Source organism: Anas acuta, chromosome 5 (assembly GCF_963932015.1).
Source record: "Anas acuta chromosome 5, bAnaAcu1.1, whole genome shotgun sequence".
Classification (NCBI taxonomy): Eukaryota; Metazoa; Chordata; class Aves; order Anseriformes; family Anatidae; genus Anas; species Anas acuta.
This window is the reverse complement of record NC_088983.1, coordinates 55319207-55333753: the sequence shown is the minus strand read 5'-3', so window position 1 is coordinate 55333753 and position 14547 is coordinate 55319207. Positions and strand designations below refer to the sequence as shown.

Genomic DNA, 14547 nt, shown 5'->3' with positions numbered 1-14547 from the left:
CCCAATTCAGCACTACTATCCAAACAATTCAAATACTTGCAAAGCTGCTTAGCAATACTATTGAGTTACAACAGACAACACAAATTGTTAAAAAATAGCTACATAAATAACAAAATTTGATACTGAATAATTCTGCTGTTATAATGAAAAGCCCTAAGCCTACCCAAGCTATTACTTCACTAGAGCTAAAATAGGAAAGTGAAGGTAATAGCACTTAAAAATACAAGTAAATAATTAACCTGTGAGAAAGAAACTAAGTTTATTCAATTTAATTTGATTACTAGATGGCAACAGCATGAGCAGATCAATAGGCTCCATGCTTGCAGTGGAACAACTCAAAACATACTCTGTGAGTGGCCAGGCGTGCCCCCTCTCTCTCCCTCTCTTGTTCCTCCTCCCTCTCCCTCCTTTCCACCCCCATTCTTTCTTCCCATCCCTTCCTCCCTTCCCTCCCTCCCTCCCTCTTAAAAAAAAAAAAAAATAGCAGAAAGGGATTTCCTTCAACAGCAAGTGTAGAACAAGAATGACTATTTTAGAGACTATTGTCATGTTGTTATGTAACCATTTAACATACGAATCTAACTGTCTCAACGTTGTTATTCATTTTGTTTGTTCCTTAAATTCATCTTCTAATGCTATCTTATGCAGAATGTTGGTATTTCTTTGGATTAGTCTTTATATTTTTTATTATATATACATCAACTGTGCCCCCATCATGACTCAAGACTCCAAATACAGCTCTGATACCTAGAAATACATAAAAATCTTTCTTCATAACCTTTTTATTATAGAGGTATCAATCTGTATCCCATTGTTGAAAAAAATATACTGATATTTAGACTTTTTATCCTAATTTGAAACAGGAACAAATATTGATATATTCAGAATTTTTAATATAATAGAAATTCCATTTTTCAGGCAGCTCTTCAGAGAGCTGTACATGACTAGAGTTTGTGTGCTCCATCTTTCCTTTAATTTTTATTAGTTTCTAATATGCTTTGGAATAGATGGACATGGCAGATGATAGGAAAGTATAAACTGATTAACAATAGAAGCAATAATTCTATTGTCAATGCAACACCCTAGCACATCTTATTTTTATTACTCTAGAAACAATCAATGGAAAGCTTAAAAGATTTTTCAGTACAAAAACATCTCATTCAGAAAGAGATGAGATACAGTTTATTACAGGGTATTCATAGATACTGAGAGATACCATTCTCCTTCAACAACAATGGCCATAGGATTTCACTCAGTAATTCTTGGTATTAGGCCCTTAATTTACAGGTGAACCCCATTCTTTCCTAACTAGGTGGCTGAAATAAGAAAACAGGGTAAGGGCGCTCAGGTGTGAAAGGGTACATGTTTTCATGAGGGTACTTAAGACAGAAGGTTCCTAAACCACCCTCCTTGAGCAGTCTAGAAAAAGATTTTAGTAGCAAAGGTTAGTACCCATGCTTCTGTTTAGATTGGTTTATTTTAAGTTGATTTATTTTGGAGGCATTATGTCATTAAAGCTGGTCCTTAATGACTAGAAGTTGTCTTTAGGAGTGGGGTCTGTGCCCAGGGAACAATTGGTGTGTGTTAGAAAACCCCAAGGAAGCTACAGAATGGCTTGGGTTGGAAGGGATCTTCAAGATCACGTAGTTCCAACTTTTCTGACAGAGGTGGGGATGCCACACGCTAAACCAGGCTGACCAAGGTCCTATCTAGCTTGGCCTTGAACTATTCCAGGGATAAGGCATCCACAACTGTTCTTGGTAACATCTTCCAGTGCGTTAATACCCTTACAGTTAAGAATTTCTACTTAAATGTCTACACTGAATCTATTTTTTATTAGCTTAAAACCATTCCCCTTTGTCCTATAATTATCTACCTGAGTAAAGAATCCTTCTTGATGAGCCAACTTTAAGTATTCAAAGGCCACGATGGGGCTTTCACAGGGCCTTCTCCTCTCTGGGCTGAACAGCCCCAGTTTTCTCAGCCTCTGTTTGTAGGAGAAGTGCTCCAGCTCTCTGGTCACCTTCGTGGCCCTCCTCTGGGCTTGCCCTCACAGGTCCTCATCTTTCTTGTGCTGGGGGCCCCAAACGTGGTTGTAGTACTCTAGGTAGGGTCTCACGAGGGCAGAGTAGAGGGGGAATATATTCAGCACCATACAGAGCTATATTCAGCACTAGGGTGTATGGAAAGAAAAGAAAATCAAACAGGGCCTCTGCTTAAGAAGAGCATTATTCTTTGTCCTTGAATTTTGTGTTTTACTATTGTTTCTAGACCAATTCTGTGTGCCCCACACAGGAGGAGTGCCCCACACTGCAGGCCTGCAGCTTCCCCAGCCCTCAGGAGCCGCCGGGGCCCCGTGGAAGGTGCTGGAAGCCGGCTGGGCTCTGTGGTGAGGCAGTGCCGTGTGCACGGCCCTCACAGGGACGAGACTGAGGGCAAGGCGCTGTTCTCCGTGAGGTGCTCTTCAGGACATGGGCGTGAAGAAAGTCCTTCTGAGCTGCTGGTCTCACAGGTATGCCAGGTTGTGCTGTGTTTTGTTTTATTTTTGTTTGTTTTTTTTTTTTTTTTTTTTTTTTGTTGTTGCACTGTGGAGAAATGGCCTTCAGCTCCTGCTGGCGCAGGTGGGAAGGGGAGGCAGGGAGGGCCTTTCTCCTGTCGCTGAGTGTGGAAGCGGTTCTGGCACATTTACACCGTGGTTTGTGTGAGGTGTTGCTCAAGTTGCCCCCACAGGGAATGCCTGTGAGGGAACCTTCCAGAATTTTTTCCCTCTGAGAGGACAGGGTGGCAGCTCACAGCTCCTTCAGCTACAAGAGGCTTTTCTATCCGAGGCACAGACACGGTGCTTTATTGAAGGCAGCCAGCTGGGGCATAGCTGACAGGGAGTTAGCGGTGAGGCACCACAGGGTGCAGGCGAGCGGGGTTTGGCTGCGGGCTGGGAGCCAGCCCCAGCGGGGACACCACGGCTGCCCTCTGGCCACACGGCCACCCTGGAGATGCCAAATACCCCTGCACAGTGTGCTCGTGAACAGCTTTCACTTCTTTAAATTGCGTTTAGGCATCACAAGTGCGTTCGGTTTATTTTTTAACGTTTATATTCCCTCCTCGTGGAACTCCACAACCCCCTCCCCTGTCTCCCCGTCACGGAATGGCGGCGGCGCCCGCCCCGTCCCCCTTTATGGGAAGGCAGCGGGATTGACGCCCGGCTCGGCCAATGCCGCCCCTAACCCCTCCCTCGCCGCCTCGGATCGGCTCCGGGAGGCGGTGCTGAGGGGCAGCGGCGGGCTCGGCTTGCGGCGGGGCGATGGAGGCGGTGCTGGGGCAGGTGGAGCAGCTGCCGGCGCTGCTGGCCGTCTGCCGCTCCGCGCTGGTGCGCGCCTGGGACCCGCCGACCCTGGAGCGGGCCCTGGACTGGGGCCGCTACTTCCAGCACCTCCACGACCGCCTCCGCGCCCGGCCCCGGCTCCGCCACGCCGTGGGGCAGCGGCTGCGGAGGGCCCGGCCCGGTGCCCCGCTCTCCTTCGGGCAGCTGGGCCGCTGCGCCGAGCTGCTGGGCCTGGCGCTGCTGGAGAACCGCGCCCTGCCTCCTGCCGCCTGCCGCCGCCTCCTCCAGCGCCTGCTGCAGCCCCCCGCCGCCCGGCCCGGCCGCCTGGCGCTGCTGGCCCGCAGGAAAGCCGCCTGCTGCCTGCTGGAGCCGCTCCGCAGCTCCCCGCCGAGGTCCCCCGGGGGCCCGGAGCCGCGGCTGGCCGCCGAAGCGGGGCTGCTGCTGGGCCGCCTGCGGGATGAGCCCCCGGGGGAGCCCCTCTGGCTCGGGGGGGTCCTGCAGCAGCTGCCCCAGCCCAGAGCCTTCCGTGTGGTGGCGGCAGCGCTGCTGCTGGTGCGGCAGGGGGGAGGCCCCCAGCAGGAGGAGGAAGCGGGGGCTGGCCCCCTGCTTTCCTGGCTGCTGGAGGACGCGGAGAGGTTTGCTGCCTTCTGTCAGCAGCTCCCGGGCTCTCTTCTTGCTTCGTTAGCTGCTCACTATTCGCAAATAGGCGAGCGTTATTTGGACCTCTTGACTGGCTGGGGAAGCAGCTTGCTGTATGACCCCTTGCAGGGACAGTGGGTTAAAGGCTGCCCTGATGAGGCTGAACTGTCCTGGGTGGAGCTGAGGGAGCGTTTTAGCTGCCTGTGTAAGGGACCTGTGATGCTCAGCCGACAGACCCAAGCTGCTCTCAAACTCCTGAAGGCACAGGATGGAGACTTTCAAGTCTGTGGCCTAAGTGTGTGGACTGATTTATTGTTGGAAGTAGAGAAAGACTTGAAGCGAGCAGAGCACTGATGCGTGAATGCAAAAGCAACACAAAAAACTTTTGAAATTCAGCAATTCTGATTAACTCTGTATTTGATACGAAAGGCAGGAACACTATGTGTTGATCTGGGTTGAAAACAAACATTGATGGGACTGATGATAATGCTGTTTATGACTATGTGTTAACTCTGCCAGGAAGGCCTGGTGCTTCTTCGTAATTGCACTCGTGATTCTTCTGCCCACTGGCAGGAAATGGTTTTCACTTCAGTGCTTACTTCTCAGCTAATAAAATGTATGTTTGCCAACAAAAAAACTGAGTTGTTTTTTTTCAAGTCTTACAGTTCAAATGTGTTTTAGTCATGGTAGTCCTGTTAATCCTCTTGTTGGAGGCTCACCAGATGTTAAAAGGGGAAGGTGGAGTTGAAAACCTGAAAACCACAAACTCATGGTTAATTCAGTAGTAGTGGTCTTCTATAGGCTGTCCTGGTGGCGGCTTTTTTTTTTTTTGTGCTTCTAGGTGTCTTGCATATGACTTAGCCTCTGGGTTGGTCTAAGTGAGGGTGAGGCTAAATGGAAAAACTGAAAGCTAACTGGAAAGCTTGTTGAAGTGTCCTCTAACTAGCAGGCTTTATTAGCTACTATACTATGTGCTAATACGCAAATCATGTCCTAGGAAAACCGCAGTAAAATATAGGATGTTGTGTTCCTGTGTTGTTCTTCCCTTTTCTGTAGTCTGTTACATTAAATGTTATTTGGTTTTCTTTTGTGAAGTAAAAATGAGTGTGACAACAAACTTTTTTAATTAAGTGAAAAAAATTCTGATGTTTAATCACACTCCGTGGACAGAACTTGGTTATGTAATGAATAAATGACCAGATTACCATCATTTAAACCAAGTATTGCAGAGGTAACGAAATCTTGTGCACTAAGGTTTTTATAAGCTAGTGTTACCAGCACAAACAATGTGAAACGAGAACGCTCCATGAAGATGGGGAAGGGTACGCAAATACCACAAGAAGAGGTCTTTGCTAGTCTTCTGTGTGGAGTATCTAGGAGTTGGTGTAGTCGGTGTTCTTATCGGTCCAAGGTGAGTTGCAACACCTGTCTTCTGTCTCTGAAGTCCCTTTAGGAAGAGTTAGGTGCTTTCCTTCTGCTTAAAAGCTTTAAAAATAAAAATAAACTAATTGATTGCAACTAATCAATGTAATATCCTGTGCTAGAGTGTACAACTAATATGTAAAACTATGGCAGGAATTTCTGTGCCACAAGGCAAAAAGGAGCAAGGAAGGATCTTGTGATTTTGGAATGGAAGCGCACAGCACAAGGAGATGAATGTGGTTGGCTTGGGAAGAGAGAGTACTGCCTCTTGTAACTTGTATGGAAATAAAGACATCCAAAACAAGTCCTTATCCTTGCCCCTCCCTCAAAGCATGAGCACTACTCAATGGTAACACACTTCAGTAACTTAGAAGGACACACTGGTCTTCTATGAGATGTATGACTGTTTTTCTTAGGCTTCCTTGCTACAGCGTGTCAGAGAGGCAGCGAGGCTGTGGAGATCTGCAGATGAATGTACTGTATCAGCAGCAGCAGCAGCTGTGGCAGTCACTGTTTGGCTCTCTTAAATGGGGCTGTTCTGGCGCATGTGGTGGTGGTCAGTCTCAAAAGAGCGTGGTGTCAGGTGGATCTCAGGGCTGAGTCAGTGTTTCTGTGGTTGCGAAAGGAATATGAACGCTGTCTATAAGCATTTAAAACTGCTTAGAGTATAAAGTATGAAGTTTGAACTTAGGTTGTCTAGCCACAGGTCCCTGTGTTATGTAGTTCTGGCATTTGGTGTGGAAACTCTGCACTTCAGCATACTCTTAACGCTTTTAACAGGCATAGGTTATTTTGTCTGTTAAAATACTTCTTGCTATCAGAGGTTCCTGATGAACGATATACCCAAAGATGCTGGTCAGTCGTGCCCTCCTGCCCTGCTACATGTGAAGTATGAATATCAAATGTTGCGGTAACACCAAATGTAACACTACAGTGACAAGCCTTACCAGTGCTCCTTTTGGCTTGGAGATCTAATGGGAAAGGTGGGTTATAAGCTCCTGGAATTCCCTCTTTTATTGAAGGATAGATGGCCTACCCATTGCAAGATGGATTGTTCCCAGGTACCTGAGCCTCTGACAGATTTCAATGAGACTGACATCTTGCTTTTGCTCATCAAGATAGATGTTTCTTAATGTCTTCAGCATGTTGGCAATGAGTTAAGACAGCTTTTAACTACTAGGATAAATCTGATGCTGGTAGGAAGTTTGAACTTGCACTATTTCAGCTTTTGCTCTTGGAACAACTTAAGCTTTCTCTTGCAAAATGCAGTTGGTCAAGGCAGACATCTTTGAAGTACTTCAGCGTTGCACCTCTTCCTAGCTACATGCACCTACTGCAGTAGTGGTAATGGGTGCTTCGGTGTGATCCTATTGAGAAAACTAACTGGGGAGGGGAAGGCAAGGGAATTGAGAAATAAAACCAGGAACTGGCAGTATTGCTTTGTTTTGTGTCTCTATGGGCCGTTGTAGATCATGTCTAATTTCCATTCCTGTGCTTTCAGGAAACATGAACAGTAAAAGGTAGGCTAGCCGGAGGGAGGCAGAAGCACCTGGTTGTAGCAATCTCAGAAAAATGTTCCAATCTGTCCCAAATACATTATAAAGTGATGCCAGATCCATGATTACCAAATTCCAAAATACATATGGCACTTATTGAAATAAATGCACCAGTTCACATCCCCTATTGTTTCAGCATGCTTGTTGCATTTGCCAGGTAGCCGTGCAGCAAATGACCAAATGTTTTGGAGCTCCTTTTTTAATAAAAGTATAAACAGGAGAGGAAGAAGCATGATGTTGGTAACCTTCCCCTTCCATGTATTTGCAGCTCATTTCGGCATGCTGAGGCTTGCAGCCCAAACCTTGCAAACTCTTCCCTTAAACAATGTGAACTGTCGTGAGAAGTAAGATACAAGAAATGACAGGCAAAAAGCTTTTCCCCAACACCTCCTTTCCACTATCTACTAGAAGACAAACATCTCTTTAGTATATTCTATATTAAAATGAGAAGAAACTGTTAACGTAAAGGAGCTAGGTATCAGGAGTTCTTTCACTTATATTCTTGTTTTAGAAGATGGGTAAGGATTGTGACACCTTGCTTTTTTATCATGATTCAGGAGGATTTTAACAGAAAGACAGATACTTTACTACTGCTGATATATATTTTTTTTAATGTATTAAAGGAGAAGCTTTACCATTTGTCAGATGGTACTGTAACTCTCCAGGAGTGGGGCAATAGGATGCAGCTGGATACTGAACTGCTTTTTTTTCCTAATTGTGAAATGGATTTTATATGGTAATAACCATCTTAGGCAAACTGAAGGAAAAACAAATTACATGTTTTTTCTAGTAATTTGTTGTATACAGCTGGTTACTAGAATATAGATTAATAGTGTAAAAGAAATTGTTCACTTAAGAAAATATACAAGAAGACTGGTACCATTCACATCAATACAAGCTTCATTGTGACTCAGTAAGGTGTTAAATTCCAAATCTGTGGTTCTAATGTGAAGTGCAGTTATACAGTAAAATGATTTTTTTTTTTTTTTTTTTTGTATGGGAGGCCTCTTTGCATATCCCCAACTACAAGAATAGCGATCTAATGTTCCTGTTCATCCATGATAAAGAGAAGTGATTTCTTCCTTGTAAGGGACCTTTTTTGGGATCAGGATGCATTAGAAATACTGTACTAACTTGGTTATATGGTAACAGTCTTCTTAGATGCTAACTAGAAAGCTGAAGTTAGCATATGGTAAACTTTAGTTTTGCTCTTCCTGAGAAATGGGAAACGTAAAGCTAAATTCTATTTTTTATTAACAGTTTGACCCATTGCAGGTTGTGAGTAAGTATGAAAAATAAAGTGAAGAGGCACCATGCGGATGGCAATCATGCACTTGAGGATCTTATTTAGTTTGGGCAAAGCAAGAGCAAAAATAAAAGCATTTTAACAAGCTGAGAAGGAAAGGCAGAAAACTGTTCCCTTGTGAAGCCCCTGGAGCAATGGTGAATTTCCCCTTGACCAAAATGGAGTGGTTTTGCCTCCACTGGGGACAGCGTGGAGTCTGAACATCATGATAAAAAAAAAAAAATAAAAAAATGCAATCACAAGGCATTTGATTTGCTGTTGGCTGCTCTGCTAAAGCACTCAGCATCTGCCTTCCCTAATGACCACTGTGGATCGATGGTTTAACAGGAACGAGTACTATGGTAGAGAAGGAGGAATAAGTGAATGTGTGTGCAGGGTCGAAGGCAGCATTTATTTAAATGGGGTTTGCTCTCACAGAGATGCAAGCAAAAGAGCAGTATCCTATCTGCACTGGTATAAAATAGACTTGAATAATAACAAGCATGGTCTGAAAAAATAGCTTTTATCAGTGAGATTATATAAATCATTTATGTTAGCTCTTTGTTCTTGGTGTTGTATCCCTCTCATGAGGAATTAAACCATATTTTGACTAAATGCATCAGTTTCCATTAGTTCTGTGCCTGCGTCAAAGTTTACTTTAAAAGGTAATCAACAACCTAGAGACAATTGTATGTTGTTCTCCCTTACCTATGTATCTTAAAACCTGTCAGCAAAAATATTAGTAGCGATGAGCTAGAGCAGAGGTGACTGCCTGGTTGAGATGTGTTCTTTCGCTTTCAAATGTAGCAGCACAGGATTTGAAGCTCGTTAATCTATGTACCACAATACTGAAATCAGTTGTGTGCCTACACACTTATAATTCCTTGTGTGCTGTTACCTTAGAGCTACTGAGATGGCTTTCCAGGTTTAATTGTATTCCAATGGCTTTTTGTTGTCAGCTTTTCTCTTTCACAGCCAGAGATCTCGGGCCATAGATCTTCAGAGTGGCTGGCATTTTGCTTAGTATTTTGAATCCTGTCAGATACCACAGAGGGGAGCAGCAGAGCCTTTCTGCATGGAGGGGCTTGAACTCCTCATCCAAAAGGAGGCGCAAAGCGTGTGGGCCACTTGTAGTGGCAGAAGATATGCAGGGAGCAAATCCCCACCTTTGCACTGCCCAGGCAAAAGTTTCCAGTGGGAAAAAAAACGATTGCAAGTCTATTTTGTCTTTGCAAGTCTGATTTCACCAGCTCTAATTGAATGTAGGATCAGGTAATGATATAAGCTGTATCCCTTAACTGTCTCTGTTCACAGACCTGTTTTATTAATAATATCAGGTATTCAGCTCTTAAATTCCATTTCTATTACATGACAAATTCCTTTAGTATTATGTGATCAATTTACTGTAACCCTTAACTAGGACACTTTACCAGAAATGATAGCAGTATGTGCTGAACAGAATAATGCAATCAAGTTCTGAATTTAGTCTTGAAATACCTCCCTATTATATTTCTCCCTCGGGAAGGAAGTCCAGAACGAATGCTCAGACGTGTGCTATTCATAGTGTGTAGCTCGCAAAGAGGCTAATCCCAGCGTCTGATAAAGCGTTATTTAAGTTTTTGGCAGTCGTTACGAGTTTTAAATCCCACCACAAAGATTCAATTTGAATGCTTTTCTGAGGATGGTTTCCAGGAATGAAATGGTATGAGCTGCTTTTACCTGCACGTGTGTATCACCGTTCTTCTTATGGTGTGTTGGACTTTCTGGCTATCTGAACAGGAAATGGTAACCGCGGCCGAGTTTCTGTACTTAGTACTTTGCTCAACATAAAGCTAGCAATGGAAGCAAATGGTTATGTGCTTTCTATTGTGTATGATAAAAATTCCACCCATAGAAATAAGGCAGTAATCCAAGACTAATTGGCATATGATCCCATTGTCAGTAAAAAGTACAGAAAAATACTTGACTTTTAATGCTGAATAACCAAAAAAAATTGTGTGGTTTTATTTGTTCTCTCCTAGGAGATGGTGAATTCTTTTGAAATACCATCAAGCTGGAACACAAATGTGACCTCTACTTTCAATATGTATGAGCAGTAAAGTCATTAATATATTCTTGTTAGTGTAAATGAGCTAGGTAGGAACAATTGATTTCTTCTAGGAATTAATTGGACGTGATCAATCCCCAAAACAAGCATGGCAACACGGTCATTCATCTGCTGCTTAATGTCGCAGTAGGCTAAGCTTGCCCTTTCAGCTAGGAAAAGATGCTGTGCCCTGGGGAAAATACTTTGAATCATTATGCTATTGACAGTAAATTGTGTACTGCCATCTCACAGCCTCATCTCTCTTCATGTGGAAGTTGCTGAGTTCGATTGTTTGTTTCAGAATTTGCCTTGTAAAAAGTATCTCTGTTCAAGCTTGCATTTCTTCTTTGTAGTAAAAATAAGGCGTAAGGAAAGCTGAATTTGATGGTACAAGTGAGTCAGCTGCCAGGTCTGGTCTAAGATTTCAAAAAGAAAAATTGCACGTCAAGTTTTTTTCCTACCTACAGAATACAGCACCAGTGCTTGTGTCCTACCTTCCTACTGAAGCAGTTGTTCTGTCGAAGAAGGGTTGATGTGCTCATGAGAACAGACTTAGTGTTGTGTTAATTGTGTTGTGGAAACTTCGGTGGGGTTGGAGAAAATGCTTTCTTCCTCAAACTAGGGGTCTCAGAACCTACGTAGAATACTTTAGGTGTTGGAAATGATAAGCAAGAAAATGACATTACTTAATTGATGTGTAGATCTTAGGCTTGCTCTTGAGTAAGATGCTTTTGCTGAATGCTACCACTGAAATAATCTGACGTGTCATGTGTCTGTTTCACGTTAGTGTGAACACTGAATTTGTCTCTGGCTGTCTTAAGAGCTTTGTGTTTTTTTTTTTTTTTTTTTTTTTTTTTGTTGTTGTTGTTGTTGATTACAATTTTGCTTTCCCTAAAATGCAAAAAGCAAAACTTAGTCTTCATAAATGTGCCCAACAACCTGCTCAGGTTGAAAGAAAATACACACTAAGGAAAAGACAATAGTGAAGAAAATGGTTTCTATAATGCAAGACTAGAATTTGTTATTGTTACTAGAGTAGTCAAGTAAAATACTCTTGTTTTTTAAATTAATTTCTAATAGTTATTTAGTGCATGAGCCAAAATGTGACAAGAAAAAAAAATCAAATGATATGCTAAACTCTCAGTAACCTAACAAAGCACAGATGAGATCTAGCAGCAGGAACTGAAAGTTTGAAACAGTGAAGTTCATTTTTCTATAACGGTAAGATTCTCAATTTATTGGAATATTTTATCAACACTTTGTGTCTTTCGTTGCTTGTCTACGATCTTTTACAGAGTTAGTTTCTTCTTTAAGTTTGGTGGTTTTCTATTTCAACAGACAGATTCTAAGCTAAAAGTAGGAAAGAGTGAAATCCTGTGGCCTTTGTTGGGAAAAGAAGTAAGGATTAAAATAACTACATGAGAGGCCAAGAAAAGCCGCAATTATATTGATTGTTGGTGTAACTCTGGGTCTTCATCTTCCTGAAGTAGGTTTTGCAAAGATGGGGCTGTTCACGCATGTTCAATGACAGTTCTGTCATTGCTGTGAATTGTCTGTGAATGGCAGTACCATTGGGTGCAAATTATTGTCCTCATGGCTCTTCCCTCCATGGTTATCCAACTTGTGCTTTTTATGACCTGACAAAAACCTGACTGATCTGCACCATGGAATGTCTCACCCAAGTCCTGGTATGCACCATGCCGGTGCACACAGCCACCCACGGACATTCTGCATGGTGCTGGTTGTCATACCTTGTCACGCCTTGTCACGCTATTCCCCCTCAGAGTGGTGCATGTGGCTCACAGTTCCTACAGCTGCAGTTGTGACATTTTTGTAGACGTGGTTGAGAATTTTGGAATCCACCCAGTAAAAGTGAGAAAATGAGTTCTGTCTAGATTAAGCTTAATACAGCTTTCGTTTCAATGCAATTGGATTTTTGTTTCTGAATGTAGCTGAGCAAGATCGAGCAGAAATTATTGTGTGAAATATACTAGGCAGAATCACCAGCAAAGCAGGAAGGAATTCTGTACTTGTGAATGATGGCGCCAACATGTAGGGCAGGGGTTCCTGTGGTGTAGAAGAAGAAGAAAAAAAAGTGAAAAAATTGTTTCTGCTCAGTAAGTGAGCAAAGCTACAGAAGCTGTAACTCTGGTAACATGAAACGCAGGTCCTCACACATTGCATCAAAGTGAAATTATCTGGAACTTTGTCCTAAGACGTGGTGTATGACATGTTTTGTACCTGTTCAATCTGAGAAAGGGAAAAATGGCACAAACTCTTCTTGTCTGTAGTCTCAGTAATGTGAAAACCATGTGTCACTGACACTGCCAGTTGAAGACCGTAGGTGGACACATAAGATAAATTGCAAATGACTAATGAACAATTTACAGAAGGTGCGCTATGAAAACACATACATGGACATGCTCTGCTGGTAGGTGGACATAGGGTTGAATCTGGAATTGCTGCAGTGCCTGAAGCTGGCCGTGAGCACGCACTGTGCACTAATTACAACAGGAAAACCCCGGACCCTGTGCACTGCTCTGACAAATTGCTCCCAGCGGTATCCGAGCTATTTCGCTGTTGTCATTACAGCCTCTAGCAAGGGCAGGATATTTGAAAAGAGTATGGTCTCTGCAATCTATTAAAGATATTATATCCCTATTTATAGTCCAGTTCCATGAATAGAAAATTCCAACAGAAGAACGTTTGCTGTATAAATTTTGGAATACGGAGCTTTTAAAAGGGGTTGTTGAGTTCATAGGCCAGGTATTTAGGAAAAAGCAATTAAAGCCACCTTGCTCATTAACCTTTCAGTTCCTCATAGAGCACTCGGAGCTCAAGGAAGTGATTGAGTTTTGATTTGTAAGGCTTCAGTGAACTGGACCTCGACTTGTGTGTGTGTATTGTGTTGAAGCACAGCCTCTAAACACTTGCACGTTTTTGTGCTTCCATGGTTTAACATGATGGTCTTCTAAATAGTTGTGGCTCATGGAATCCAATAGTCCTTTGGCATGTACTTTGAGTCCTTTATACCAGCAAATGTGGAATACCAGAAGTGTTTGGTACAAATCTGTGGCGTGGTCATTGGTAATTCTCACTAGGTGAGAAGACTGAAGAAATTGTAAGCAGTAGAAAATCAAGACAATGATTTGATTATTGTATTTTGATTTTGCATTATAATTTGGAAGAAATGACTGCAGAAAAGTTATCTGTCTATATCGTTCAATAGTCTGCATGTAGTCCTTTTATAAGATACATGAAGGGACAAAACTGCATCCTATGAAGTTGATCTGACCAGTGGGTTAGCTGAAACACTTTTTTTTTTTTTAACAACATACGAGTTGGCAGAGGAGCTGGCCTTTGGAGTGTTTTGATTCTCCAACTAGTTAGAACTAGCATGTGTTCGTGGGGACAAAGTCCCTATGTTCACCTTTCATTTTCTTCCAATAGCAATTAAAAATAATAGATATATAAGTGAAACATTTTTGCTGTCTTCTAGCTACAGAAAAATACTGCACGCTGGATGAGGCATTTTGCTCCTTTAGTCTTCAGGAAGGCATACACAAATAAACCTCAAGTACAAAGCCTCTTAAAATGCCAAGGTTTTTAATCTTCTTGGCAACTGTGACATGCAGTCATAACACCTGATGAATCCCTGTCACCGCAGAAGCTTCAGGCATGGTGTCATTTAGTGCTTTATGCTGAAGATCATGACTTCAGTGATTGGTGAACACTGCATGTGTACTCGAGGTAAAAAGTTCAGCTACTGATTAAGGTCTGGAAGGAACTTTTTTCCAACAAGATTAGAAGAGACCTTTGGTTTTCATTTTTCTTTGTATTTAGCTTTGTGACATTTTGTGGAGTGAATTCTCGCTGCAGAGGCAGGAAACGTTGGTTCTTTTTGTCGTTCCTTCTCTGCCTGTTGTCTTCAGTAGCATAGCTATTCAGAACTTAACAACATTCAGAACTTAAGTGGCTTGGTCCAACTGAAGCAACTGGGCTGAAGAAGGGACTTAATGACATGTAATGGCAAAAATAGTGTTTTCATATTCTTATATAAATCGCTGTGCAGTTCGATATATTTGGAATACCATTCTACTAAATTGTGCTCTGTAGGCCTGCCTGTACTTTTAAACTTGCCAATTTTTTCTTAAGAATTAACAGCGTAACACTAATTGCCAAATTATGTGTCTGGATTTGTGGTGTAAATGTGTGTGTGTGTAGGGGGGGGAAATGT

General features: G+C 42.7%; 1 protein-coding gene and 1 long non-coding RNA gene across 2 annotated transcripts in view; both read left to right on the top strand.

The window, feature by feature from the left end:
• Positions 1 to 1324: 1324 nt before the first annotated feature.
• The window catches only part of LOC137857856 (uncharacterized), a 197891-nt gene continuing 184668 nt past the window's right edge, over positions 1325 to 14547 (top strand). The window contains exons 1-2 of the long non-coding RNA XR_011097298.1: positions 1325 to 1444; positions 2296 to 2512. This is a non-coding gene — a long non-coding RNA (uncharacterized lncRNA). The remainder of the gene's footprint in view (positions 1445 to 2295; positions 2513 to 14547) is intronic.
• FANCF (FA complementation group F) lies at positions 3250 to 4598 on the top strand. Its single transcript, XM_068684945.1, has one exon. It carries the CDS (start codon positions 3302 to 3304, stop codon positions 4313 to 4315), a length of 1014 nt encoding a protein of 337 aa, XP_068541046.1. The 5' UTR covers positions 3250 to 3301; the 3' UTR covers positions 4316 to 4598.